The 14813-nt window shown below is 38.1% G+C and overlaps 1 protein-coding gene across 5 annotated transcripts in view; it reads right to left on the minus strand.

Annotated features, from left to right (window-relative positions):
• The window catches only part of SMYD3 (SET and MYND domain containing 3), a 396189-nt gene that overhangs the window by 34860 nt on the left and 346516 nt on the right, over window positions 1-14813 (minus strand). For all 5 annotated transcript variants that reach the window (XM_061365801.1, XM_061365800.1, XM_061365803.1 and 2 more), the window contains one exon: window positions 13844-14018. In XM_061365801.1, coding sequence (XP_061221785.1) covers window positions 13844-14018 — 175 coding nt within the window. The remainder of the gene's footprint in view (window positions 1-13843; window positions 14019-14813) is intronic.

Here is a 14813-nt window from a genome sequence, read left to right on the forward strand (position 1 = left end):
TACAAATTTGTAGGAACTTCATATGCTTGACATCTCTGTCTTTATGCAAGTTGCCAGATAGTATGAACAAGCAAAGGCACCCACAACACAATCATAGAAGCCTCATTGACGCTAAAGTGCCTTAATGTCTTAGTGGTTGCTGCAAGACAAAGCATTTACTGGAGCAATGTGTGGCATTCTTTCAGCATGTCCCTGGCTCTCGCTGCTGTGTTCTCCTGTGCCCTGGGCAGAAAGAATGTGTGTGATACACTATAGCTAGGAAAGATGGTAGGGTGGGTGTTTTTTTTCAGCTATACAGGTTTTGCCATACTTTGCATAGTCAAGATTCACTTAGGTTTGAAGAGGTATGATGTTTATTGAGCCTTTCAAAAGCATCTTACCAACAGCACATGCAAACTAGCTCAATAGAATATTAGACACTATACTCTTAAGAACATAAAAAATGCAGTTTTAAAGTTGACTGGAGATGCAGCACACATAATTCGCAACAGGAGAACTTCCAGAGACACATTTTTAATATTATTTCTTACTCCACTCACCCCAGGCAAATTTCTCACAATCAGCTGAAACAAGGTCTCTGCGACATGTACAGAAATGCTGTGCTCACAGAAAGCAACACATTAGAAAGTCACATCCTCTTTTTAACTTTGGAAGACAGATTGATTTGATTGCTTTAAAAACATGAAAAAAAATCAAGCTTCTGAAATCTAGGCTTTCTTTTGATTCAGTTATTAAGCTGACTTAGTTCAGTATAAAACAGCATAAATGTCAGTATAGGCTGTCTGCAAATTCCATCCCAAGGCTCAACTTCCTGTAAATTTTGGAACACAAAAATTAATTTATCACCACTAAAATGGCATACAACTCAAAGTCCATAAAGTAGTGACTGTGATGAAGCTATGCACAAATATAAGGGTCTTCCAGATCTTGACATGGAGGTTAGTATTTCTTCAGATTAGCAAGTGGTGGAGCTCAGGAAGTCACTATTAAGGATACAAATGCAATGTCTCCCTTACATACATACCCTAGTGGCATTCAACTTGCAACTATATCTATTATCTGCAGAGTTTTACATTATGCTTCAATAGATCTGTAGGATACGTAACATTTTCTATTAAATGTTACAGATTTGTACATCATTTCCATACAACACTACTTCATTTTTATAGATGCTACAGATTTATAGTAGAATTTTAAGACATGCCTGCTATGGACTTAATTTTCACTGAATTGTAATGAGACTCCAGCATCTTATTATTTATGTTGTTGTAGAATCTTTAACTTTTTTTTCTTTTTCAGTTCCATAGGATATATCCACAATGACACTGTACTTTTTACCCATCTCATTATTTTAGGAGAAGCACACCTTTTAAGTAGAAGTCCCTTCTTGATGAATTGCTGTGCACCTATTGAGGCTGTGTTCCCTACGTGTATCTATAATTACTGAAAACTCAAACATATGTGGCGTGTGTTTATTTAGGTTAAAACAAGGAAGCACCCAAGAAATCTGATAGAAGCTGCACACTTTCATGAATCAGTCTGTTTTACAGGTTCCATCTGCTCTTGAGTGCTTCCCAGAGAACAAACACTGTGTCACAACCACATATTTCCATTGCACTATCCCAAACACACTTAAACTGCTGACAGATTAATGCTTAGTTCACTTGTGGCATACATTCTTGGGTTCTTACACATGTTCTTATAAGGAAATGGAACTCACTAAGCACTTAATCACAAGTTGGGGTAGTGTTATTGCATTGAATACAACACGCTAACTTTGTTTCAGGAACAGGCTAAGGTATCTCTATATAAGCCATTGCTGTCACTAACACTGCCAAAGACCCTGGAAATCAAATCAGTTTTGTCAATCTCAGTTAAACAAAAGTAAGCAGAAATTTGCCAAAGGGTAGCCCTGGGATGAGCCACATGAGGATTGTGCAGAATTGGGCAAAGGATTGTGCTTTTTACTGGAATGGAACTTGTATGGCTCAAGCATGCATGTATTTGCTTGAAACCATTAAAAATAGATCTTGATAAAATGACTGCAAAGACAGGGAATAATAGGCAGGTCTAAAAAATAATAGCAACAGAACTGAAGTAAAATACAGCCTAACTTGCTAAATACATCAGCAATCCACTTAACTGTGAATTTAACTAATGAGGAAGCAGTAGCAGCAAGAGAAACTGGTGTAAGTATGTGCAAAATGTGAATATACACCATAAACATCTATATTTGAGCCTGAGGGAATGGTAGAGTTTCATGGATAATCCTTTACATCCTTACCTGATATAAAAGAAGCTTGATTAGTTAAGAGTAGCAAAGAACCTCACTTCCAATTAAATACTCAACAGAAAAGGGAAAGTATAGTATTTTAGGGTGACTATCACAGAAATTGGAAGTACATTTTCTTCCAAATTTGATCTCATATATATGTCTGATTCTAATCTTTGAAACAGATTTAATAAAGAAAACGTAGTGCTTGACTCCCTAAACAGACTGACCCCTGAATTACATACACTACACCACTATCACCAACTGTGAAGGACTTTTGCCATCGAATTGTATGTTGCCAAGACCAGGATCCACAAGCCATCAATGATTTCTATGGAGCTATATTCTTTTCAGTTATCAGCAAATTTGTTGTCAGTCTTCCCTTGCTGAACTTAGCAGGGTCTGAGTAAAACTCTCTGTGAGTTTTTATTAGTGTCACTGGATGTGGTAAATGCTCTATCCCTGGGGTTTTTTAAATGCAAAGATCAGGCACAGTGACACTGCAAACAGGAGGGGAAAAGTCATGTTCCACTAGCATATCTAGAGCTGGTTGTTCCTTGATGGACACAGTTTAACACATTAGATGTGTATAAACACTGTACTTTCTTGTTCTCCTCAAGGTATCAGTCGACAGTAGTACTTCTTTAGGACAATATTGCTCTCAGAGCAAGGCAGGGAGTTGAAGAGATGGTGTACTTAATAAAATTAGCAATTTTAGTGAAAATCAACATACTTTTGTTTGTGTCAGAGCTCTGACAGAGTCCATGCTCTGTTACATGAAAAAGACTATTTTCCCTCCTCCCACACTTTCTTTCTCTCTACTGGCACAAGAAATCTTGCACAATTTGATAGCATCCCTTGATAAATACCCAATATTGGTAGAGTTCACCTGCACTGCAAATACGCCTGCAAGACAATACACAGATGAACTGAATCCAGACAGATAGCAACAGATAAAGTTTGAAGACGTATTCAGGATGTTATCTTACTGCAAGCATGTAAACCTGCTTTTCATCTCACAGTTCTGAGATGTTGAATTGGCAGAGGTAATATTACCCAACTTGGTTACACATTTTGAAATCCCTTGAAAAATATAAGGCCTTACACTGGTGCAGTACTGAAACAAATATCTAAGATAACTTATCTCTAGCTATTGTCATGAAAGCAAGCACCTAACTAGTAGGACATTCCCCTGGTCATAAGTTACTCTGTGTGATTTTTTTTCTAAGATTAGAGAAGTTACACTGCATTTCATAGGATACAATGTCTGTGTTTCAGAACATCTCAAACAGCACAACATGCACCAATTTCCCATTCTTCCCAAGCAAGATCTCCACTTATATTCACATAAACACTTTTAAAACATGTATTTTGTGGCACTGCCTAAAGCAGAGTTCTCCACAAAATGCTGTGGTAAGTCTTGCAAATTCCCCTTTGACAAGAAAATTAATCTCCTAAATGTTTTTCCTTTTTATGACTGTATATACCAAGGCTTTTGTTCTGAAGCAATATAGGATCTAATTCCATTTTTCAAAGTCTGCCAAGCACACTATTGCATGAAAAGATTTTCTTTTCTTCTCTTTTCTATTTCATCAATAATGAATCAAGTAGAAAACTGGGTTTAGGATGCTTCTACTTGTGGCTGTCACTTTTGCCAGTTTTCAGAAGACTTCTGAAATGCTGGCCAGCCTTAAAAGTACATTAAGTCCTTGGTGAACACCATTTAACATACCTGAGTTAATATGGAAATGTATTCATGATGCTTTAAGAAACACACTTTGATTCAAGACCTTTATCTTACTTCTGGCAGCCCATGAACCATCTCATCCAAGAGCACACTGCATGGCTAGAAAAAGCTGATTTTCCTCTTAGGAAAGTGCTTGCAACTGTAGCAGTATCAATTTTTTTTGCCTTTCTCTCTTTTATCTTTTGCGATGATGGGAAGAATTTAAGAGAAAAGAAGGCTCTTCCTCACTGATTTTGGTATTTCTGGGCTTCTTGCAATTGTTCTTTGGTTTCCTATACTCTTTCCTCTCTTCCTTTATTGGCCATGTGTGTATTGCATTCCCCAGTTCTCCTCCAAGATTTTTTATTTTGTTTTCAGTATACATATTTTTTAATATTCATTAGTAGAATTGCATAATTTTTAAAAGGCTTTTTTTTTTTCCTCTCCGATACATTTATATTGTGCTCACTTTTGTCAGCTTACATGGCCCTTTGGGTACCCTACTTTGTGTTTCTCAGAGCTTTTTTCCTTAGCAGTGCTATAGCCTGCCTTTTGCTAGCCTTCCAGCATTAGTAATCAGTTATCATCTTTGTTTAGAGCTCTACCCACAGTCATTTGCTTTCTGATTCTTCCTTCTCACTTCTATCTTCACAATCACATAACTAAAGGCAATTCAGGGTCTTGTGTTTTGCCTGATGATGAAATGAAAAACTGAACCTGGAAAAAAAGGGATCCAGTACACTCAAGGGAAGAGAAGAGCATCTAGGAGAGGTAAGGGTGGGGAACAGAAGCAGCACTGCATCACCTGCTTATCGATGGAACCGGATTACCTGGGGCCCAGTAGACAGTGTCTGGTGTTCTGGACTAAAGCAGATAGATTTTTCTAGTAGAAAACCAGAGTGGAGATGAAAGAAGCAGCAACTTTGATGGCAGTCAAGGGAATGAATACATACGGGAGGATTTTGCAGGTCAGCATAGTGTCACATCACACCACCAACCCTTTCACTATAAATCTCATAGTCCAACATCTAGATGTTCTAACAGAGAAGTAAGGAGGTGATTAACTGCTGACTAAAGTTTTTGAAGGCCAGGAACTGTTGTATTTATAAGGTAGCTCAAATAGTCTTTGTGTAGCAGTCAAAATTTTCAGCTTTCCCTTGAGTAGTCCCCTAAGGCACAATTCTGCTGCTAATTATGAGGCAGAGTGCTACCATGATGTAACTGTTTTGTTTCTTATATCAGAATTGGATAATTCAGAACTAGTTCTGATACTTCCAAATGTTCCCTGTATAGAAGGGCTGGATTTTTGCTTTATGGCGTTCAGGAAAACTGACTAACATACCTTGAACAGGTAAAGAGAAATACAGATCAGAGATTTGATATGGTGGACACATATATGAACATATTAACCAAGGTAGCGTTATGAACAAGCTTAGTAAACACAGGACCTGAAAATATGGATATTTCTCATTTGCAGGGACATCTGAGTAATGCATTCCTAATAAGATTTTCCATTACATTTTAGCCCCTATACTCAATAACTAGCAAATTCAAGTGCTGGTGAGCTTGTAGTTTACCACACTAGTAACTGAGTGGTCTCTAGGATTTACTCACTGCAGTAATCTACCTTTTCCTCTCACCTGCATGTTCATTTATTTCTGTTCGTTTCCTGTCAACATCAGTCTGGGAAATTTCAGCCTTACTTCAGGGTCACCTATTTTGCTGTAGAACCTCTCTGACCTCCATTCTCTACTTTCTCTGCTAGATGGATCATCTCACTATAAATTTGGTCATTCATTGGCATGGCTCTTGTTTGACAATACTTCTGGTTCTGCATGTCCATCTTCAAAGCACCATCTTTTCATCACTCACTCTCCCTGGCCAATCTCACTGATTTATCCTTTAAACAAGCCATGGTCTTCAATTTCTCTGTTCTCCTTATCTGCTGCTCCTTTCCTCTTCCCTCCCTTGCAACTGTATTTTTCCTTTAGGACCCTTTTCCACTTTTTCAATGGCAAAAAATATTTCTTTTCATCCTTTACCTCTAAGGTTGCTTAGATTTTTTTCTTGTTTAAATACCACAAGTTTCCCTTTGCACCACTGTTCACATCTCCACCATTAGGAACTCGTAACTGATTTCCTCCTTAGAAGTACTGCCAAGTTTCCACTCTCTGCCTCCTCAACTCAAATTGACAATTTATTCAAAGAAAGAAGTAGATATTTTCTGACTAAAATCACTCTTCCTAATTCTCCCCCCAGAGAATGCATTGTTCCTTACAACATCTCTGCTGCTATTTTCTGCACACCCTCTCTTTATTTGTCTCTTTCATCAGAGATAGTATTGTAAATTTATCTTTCTTTATTAGTGATCATCTTCCCCTTTGACTCTCTCTTCACTACAACTTCTGCCTCTAAAATAGCTTTTTTCAAAGCAATATTCAGTTACTGTTAAAGGAATCCAAAACTCCATGTATGCTTCATACATATCTACTTTTAACAGTTAATTGTTCCCTTGGTATCACTTCCCAATCACATTTTACCTCAGGTTCTAACCAAACCTTTGTTTAGAATCCGCAGCCATTAACTGTCTGCTTTTCTTCTTAGCATTATTCACACAGACATTATGAATCCCCAAAAATCATTCTCAAAATCATTCCAGCTGAATAACTATGTGGCATTTTTCTCACAGCACACAGGTCTTTGTAGTATCTACTCATGCATTTATAGGTTAGTGTATGAGAGCTTTGTATTTACTTAGTACAATTTTAATACTCCTATTTTATTCATGTTCATCCTTTAACTGGAGTGTAATAGCAAGCAGACTGATGAAAAGAGCTTAGGCAAGGGCTGCATAAGTCATCACTTTGTAAAGTGCAAATATGCATGTACCAAAGAAAATAGAAGGATATCTGATTACAAGACAAAGATACCAACTATTACTGTTTAAGTAAAAACCCCAACCAAACTGAAGCTTTCAGCTCTGATAGGCAGGTAGACTAAGACTGAAATCCTTATTTTAGACAAAATACAAAAGCCCTGAATGGTCTAACATCTTAACTGAAAGTGGGAAGAAAAAAATGTGTACAGATGAAGCTATCATTGACAGAGAACCCAGCTCTTTCAAGAAGTGTCTTAAAACACCTTAGAAATGTGAGAGATGGACAAACCAACACTTCTAGTCATGCCAGAGAAAAATGAAACTCTGGGAAACTTGGTGATTTAGTTCACTAACATCACTCAGAGATCACTGTCTGTAAAACTCAGATTCAAATAGCCCTGGACATAAGTGAAAGTGAAACTAAAACTGAAATTAGAAGCTAAAATTGAAGCTAGTAAGCACCAGTATAGGAATAACAGAGCTACTAAATGAACACTGTCAAAAAAATCTTGCAGCAATGAAGCTACTTAACAAAGTTTTAGCCCACCTAAGAAATGTGGTATGCACTGAATGAGGTATTGCAAATTAACACTGATGTTGCTAAACATCTGCTTGTGTGATAGAGTGTATTGGACAACTTATAGACATCAAAATTATGCCTGAAGAATGGCTGGCATAGAGAACAGTAAGAAAATTTACCCACAGAATCATAGAATGGTTTGGGTTGGAAAGGACCTTAGGATCATCTAGCTCCAGCTCCCCTGCCATGGGCAGGGATGCCTCACTCCAGACCATGTTGCTCAAGGCTCTGTTCAACCTGGCCTTGAACACTGCTAAGGATGGAGCATTTACCACTTCTTTGGGCAACCTGTTCCAGTGCCTCACCACCCTCACAGTAAAGAACTTCTTCCTTATACGCATGCTGTGTGAAAATGAGGAACAAGAGCAGCACTTGTGTGAGGAACAAGAGCAGCAGAAGTGTGAGACTACAGAAGTCATTGAGGATTATGCACATCAGTGTCACTTTTGAGGACAACACCTGATGATGATGGAAGAATACAAGAAAAACTACTAGAAAAGAACCAAAGAATGGAAGGCACTGGTACTATGCAGATGTGCTTAGCAAGCAAGCAGTAAAACAGAAATTCTATTTCCTATGTGTGAAATGATTGATCAGGGCACAGACAACTTCGGCACAAGACTTCGGACATAAAACATTTCCTTTTGTTTTTTGGAAAAGGCTGTCAGGATTGGATAGATCTGGAGGGACAGATGTAAGGAGGAATAGAAGATAGGAGTGAGCTGCTGAAGTGCTTCAAGGAATTCCTAAAGACATAAGGCCAGGGACAAGCATGCTCCCTGTTTATCTATAAAACTGGTACACCGAAGCCAGAAATTATGCAAATATTGCTACAAATATCTGTGGTTTGGAAGAATTACCCAGAGACAATGCACTCTCCAATTTATACTGAGTCTTCCTACCCAGAGAGCCAAAAAAACCCCACCAACCAACTAAAGTTTACAGTTTGCATGTTTTTGCAATGTATATTTTTGTCCTCTCAGATCTGCATAGGAGAACAAAACCTTATTTAAGTTTGTGATTAAAATAATAAATACATAACAAAAAATTTTACTGTGAGGCCTGTGTTATCTCACATAAAGGATATGCGAGATAAATGGGATAAAGTAGGAACAAAGACAATTATTGTACAAATGATACGAATGTTCATATATATACTATTTTTTTGAAAGCTGTGCAACATGCTTAAACCACGTTACTTGACAATATACAGAGTAGAGTGCATGAAAAGGTCTGACTTATGCTAGGAAACACTTAAGTGAAGAATGTTTTTTTGTAGTTTACAACATAACATCAACAGTCTCATGAGGATTTCTAACTGCTCCATGTGTTGCTGTGGTTTATAAAGGCAGGCTGGCCTCCACTGATTTTTACTAATAGCGACAGCTAATTTCATATAGCTAAGTAAACCCAAGCAGTTAAAGGTGCTATGCTATCAATAACCTGGGAGAAAAATGAAGAGATGATCTTGGTGCTATTCACTGTTTATACCTGCTTTAGCAGTTTGTCACTATCAAGCTCTCATCCTTCTGTTGATTTACATATGTGTAAGATGCACCAAGGCTGCTTGGAACCTCCCTGAGGTTCCAGTGAGCTGTGATGTCCCCAGCCTTGCACTTTTGTATAGACACAACCTACTCTTTTAGCAAATGTACCTATTCCTTTCCTTTCGCAAACCTCTGGTGTGTTTACTTGGCACTACTATCTTACCACCTCTAGATAGCACACCAGTATAACCATTTATGAACCAAAAAACAATTCCTAAATTTTAATTCACACCTCTTTGTTCAGACAATGGAAAGGATAACCCAGCTATTCAGATGATCCCGTAAACTATTTTTAAAAATCTCTTACAGCTCTGTAGTAAGATGATTTTTTTCTCTTTTCTTTCCATATATTTTGCTGTAAACATTAGAGGTAAATGGCCGTGGCCATTTCCTAAAACCCCAGAAAAGTGAGTAAGGTAGGTTTTACTCTTTCTGTTCTGTGTTTCATTCTTCCTTTGAATTGCTTTCTCCACATTCACATTTTTCTCTCCCTCTCAGGTGATCCCAGAGGTAAGATTTATGTTTACTACTGATGTTTTTATGATTAAGACATTGAACTTTGGCCACTGAATTACTACTATCTGTAGGTTCAGAAATGTGCCAGCCTCGCAGAAGTCCCCAAGGGGACCTCTCTCAATCAGGGTGCCGACTGGCGCTAAACCGAGACTTTAACCCTTAAGCACTAGCATCCCCCAGTGGTCCTATTTATCACTGCAGCTCACTTTTTTGTTTTCTTTCTTTTAGTTTTCTACGTACTCAGACTTTCAACGTAAAAGTAAATTCAAGTCAAGCGCCTCACAACTACCCAGTACTCAAGAATCTTCTGAATTCAGCAGAGAACTATATATATGTTTTATCATAGGTAAAGATGAGGAATTTTTATTTATTTTCAGTCATGGTATAGATCATGTATATATTTCAAAACACTTACCTGTAAGAGCAGAATTTTCTTGTAAAACACATTTGAAAAGGGGGGGGAATATGACCCAAAGAAAATCAGCCCCTTTATTGGATCACTTTTTTGAAGAAGGAAAAATAGGTTCAGAGTCTTCCAAGAATATTAGGTTCTACAGCTGGTTTTGACTTTTTTTTTAACAAGATCATGACTTATCAGAAAGATTCTATAGCAACTGTGATTTTTTTAAATCTGCCTTTTGATTGAACTTCACACACTTAGAAATTACAGTCCATCATATCTGTTGAATTAGAAATCTAAATAAAAAAATCCTGGCTGACTCTTCATTCACACAACAAAAATACAGCCATGTTCTCACAAAATGCTCAACAAGAAGCACATCCTGGCCACTGTTCTTCAACACAGCCCGTTGCAAACAACCTGAAATTGTGTTGACTGGGAGTGTTTTCCCTGTTCCCTAGAAGACCTTTGTCACTAGGGAAAGGTGAAGTAAAAGGACTTTGCAAACCTTCAGTGGAAGGGGTAGAGAATAGGAGTAAGAAGAGCAGACAAATAATGCATGTCTAACACAAATATGGATTGTTTACACCTACCCAGCTCCCTCCCACTCCAGAAGCAGAACCGCCACATCAGCAAAGCCCTGTTTCAGTGCTGACTTAGCAGAAGGAGAACAGAGGAGGAAGGATGTGCAAGCCTGCCGGGGGAAGAGAGAGAACATCACTTCTGCACAACACTTCTGTACAGAACGAAAAGAAGGAATTTCCTTTCCTTAATGTTGGAGCCTCCAGTAACTCCTACTGCTGCAGTACTGGAGATGAAGGACTCTTAATTAAAACAGCCCATCTGAAAATCAGTGGGACTTATACATTAGGTGTAATTTCAGCAGGAGATTATGAGCAATGTAGAACAGAAACAAACGTGTTTGTCCTCTCTATATCAGAATCTCATCAGACTTGATGTGACAGGCACCCAGAGAGGTGACACAGCTTTACCCGCCCCCTTCTGCTTCCTAAATCCAGAAGGCTCAGTTGCAAAGCTGAGGACACCTAGCAGAGTTCTATAACATACTTCCATGCTTTGCCTTTAATGTAAACACTGAACACTTAAGACAGGAAAAAACCCAGCCAAACACATAAAACCCAACCCCAATCCCCAGAATATATGTGCCTTCTCTGCAATAGGGTCCTTCCTCAGAGGTAGCCTTACAGGAGTCTGCCTTACTTTGTATTTGTGAATCCAGTCTTTCAAAAGCAACAGTTAGCTCAGACTGTGAATACGCTGACACTAGGCAAACCCATGTAACACCTCTTGCTCTCTTACTCTACAGTTAAGGTTCATGAGGCTGTGAGAGGAAGTTTATTTTTGCAAGCTGCTGTGTGCTGACTATGATGTGGGTCAGCTTTCACTTAGGCAACTGTCTTTAGTTAAGGCTCTTGGACAGACAAACTTACTGTGGCACTTACAAGAAAAGCCGCATAGATGCATTTGGCTTAGGATATTCAGTGAAAGTGCATGTTGTAGGTTTTAACAAATAATGGACAGTAATGATTCAGCACAATAGGAGAAGACAGCTTTTCATTTTGACAGCCACCATCTATATCCCTTTCTTTTGGAAGTTCTAAAAATGTTTGAGAGGTCCTAAACTGTGTTCCTTATAGGTTACCATCACTACCTAAAACACAGAGGTTGGTATTCAGTATGACAAGTCAGTTTTACGTAGTTTAACCATCTGTCTCTGCCAGTTACATGAAGTGGGTAACTCTGAAAAAGTCAGCAACCATCAGAATGAAAACATACATTATGATACAAAGTGTCACACAGCACAGAAAATTAATCCTGCTGCTAAAGAAATGGAAAATGCACAATAAACACATTACCTGAAATTAAAGTTATTTTTGACCAAATCTCCAGAGCCTTTAAAGTTGTAACAAATACAGACTGCTAGAATTCTCAGGTGATTCCCTGTGGAGAGATGTATGAATACTTTTTCCAGAGCTCAGGAAAGGAAAATAGATAGCTATAATGGAACTGCAGGAGCAGCCAAGCAGCAGATTGATTCAACAGGAGAAATTCAGCTCATCCCAAAAGATTTCCTAGGATTTGCTCTCCTGCTGCTTAGGGCACAATTTATTGTAGCGAGAAACTGAGGATTTTGTTTCAGGTGTGTCAAAGCTTGTAGTGATGACTTGAAAGTATAAAGAAAATGTAACAATTGAAAATCTTTCTTAAATAATCCTTTTGGATTAACAGAGAACAAGGGCAAGCTCTTCCAGGTGCAAAAAAAAAAAGGTAAAATATCTCATGCAAATAGCATCCCTTAAGAGATACTAATTGAACGCACAGTTGAACCCTTTCCTTCATCTCCGGGCTCCTGCATTAAACAGCTTGAAAACTACAGTACACTTCAGTAAGCAAAACAGAGAAAGCTTTATTAAATTATCTGGTAAAATTGCACTTGGTCTCAATGTGATCTCTGCTTTCAGAAATGTCTGTAGAAAAATCATAAGATTTTGATTGTGAAGTACTGAGTTAGGTTATAAAATAATAAAAAAGAGGGTTTGTTTTTGTGTTTTTTGTGGTGCTATTTTTTTTTTTATTTTTTAATTTAATAAGGGCATATTTAAACAGGCAGACTACTCTCTTCATCTGGAGCGTGCCACACTGTAGAAGGCTGGCAGGAAGCACCTACTGCTGCAGTACTACATAAGCCCTGTTTGAAAGGTTAAGTGGAACATGCATGACGTGAATTTCACCCTAAAGAAATGTGAGAATCTGTAGGCACTCATGCCTGCCTCTATGAGAACTGATAGTCATTATGAATAGTGAGCTTCCCTACAGCTCTGATATATCACAGCCTATGCAGATTTCTCACTAATTACTTCATAGTGAAAGCTCTGAAATGCTGTTTTGTTTCTTAAGTAAAGCTCAGAGTTTATTCAGAAATGGGCATCAGAAACAGATGAAATTTCTTCAGGTAAAATGTTGAATGCTGATGGCATCCTGGTTTGATTAGGGAAGACATGTAAAATCTGAGATGTTCATATTCACAGTAGCGCTAGCATACTTCTCACTTCTCAATATCTCACTATGTACTGGAACATCAAATCGTGTAGAACCACAAAGAAGAAGTAGATGTTCTAAAAAACACCTTACCAAGAATGAACATTCATGAATGAATGACATTATATCTGGACATTCAGCACCGGTTTATATCTAATTACAAACAATGCAAATACAGAGCAGACAGTACCTGCCCTTTCTCCACTTGATGACTAAAGCTTCATTACAACTCCAGGCTCCAAACAATTTCAGGACCTACCACATGAAGCAGGATCAACTAGAGCATCCTTCCTTATTGATAAAAGGCCATCAGACTTGGAAACTTTCCCAACACATAGCATAGGAACAAGTACTGACCAGGAAAGAACAGCAAGTGCTTCCCCCACTTCATGGTCCAAAATATGGACCATGGGATTTTTCATTTCCAGTTAAAACTGCATTGTGCAACATTTTTTTTTTTTTATTATTATTCTTTCTGTAAACTCTGTGTCTAGAATATACAGAGAATATGCATCATTACAGCCAGCTACCTATCCCTCAAGCTCTGCATAAAACACTGATACCCTCATGGCAATGGAGTCTGAACCAGAAATCATCTGATCAGGGATGGGGCAGGATCTGAAAACATGCAACAGTGAGGAGCTAATAACCAGTTATTATTATTGTTCCTATTATCATTTTACTGCTCTCAGCCTGACTGTGGAAGCAGAATGGGAGTTCTGCCTCATTCATTAGCCTGGAAAGCAAGACAAGTTGTACAGAAAGAAATAAAACCAGTAAGAAGCATCTAGACAAAACACAATCTTTGCTTTTAATGAGAGACCGTCCTCTTCCCCATCTTTGGAAACCCATTACACTTCTTACCTGTATGGTCCCAGAGTCCTGCTGCCATAAGACAAAGCTTCTTCCCAGGATTCAAGGTTAATACAAGCATCCATGGCACAATCAAGCATTTTCAGCTGATAGATATTTGTGTCTGGAAGACGACCTGTATTGCTGTTCAAGAGCTTCTGGAATCTTGCCAGAACCTGTTCCCACTCTGTAATTAGCCATAGTTAAAGAAATATCTTTTATCAAACAAAAATACAAGTTCTAAATGTTGTTAGCAAGGAGTAAGAGCTACAGGGCATTAAGATAAATTTTCTTTGTCTTTGAAACAGTTGTAAAAACAACTGGGTTTCTGTTTGGGCTTTTTTTTTTTCCAAATACAGCTGCATGTTTCATGCATGAAAAAGAAAATAATTGCAGTTCTGAAGTCTGCAATTCACGATTAAGGATCTTGACCGTGAAGAAATTTTTACTTCCAGTGCTACAAGAAGACTGTGTGCTTTTAAGAGATGAAAAGTAATCTGGGGCTTACATTCACTTTAGTTGGATATGCCTTACCACAAATCACTCATTTTCATTACATTCTATATTGCTTTGACTTCTCTGCAGACCAGATTCTTCTCTCTGACCACACCTGAGCTGAATACCAATACTCCCAGATTTTAAATGAGCACTCGTATCTGAGAGTCCCAGAATGCAAGCACTCTGAAGACCAAAAAGATACCATACACACCAATCAGTAAGAACAAATCAAATAAACACCACATCTTCCCCCCCTCCCCGACGTAATAGTAAGAGAAGTAGTAACATTGTTTGTATGACAGTTTTTTCTATACAATCAGCCCAGGGAAGTTCAGCAGTTATCTTCACATCATTACTGGAAGTACTATTCACCCCCAATCCAGCAATGGATTTAAATGTACAATGATAAACCTCCGATGAATTAATTAGTCCTTTTTGAACATGGGAATATTTACGTACTTAAATTTAAGAATGTGACCACTGT

Source organism: Neopsephotus bourkii, unplaced genomic scaffold (genome assembly GCF_033783945.1).
Source record: "Neopsephotus bourkii isolate Nb327-2 ecotype Australia unplaced genomic scaffold, CSIRO-AGI_Nbou_v1 NB_1292, whole genome shotgun sequence".
NCBI lineage: Eukaryota > Metazoa > Chordata > Aves > Psittaciformes > Psittacidae > Neopsephotus > Neopsephotus bourkii.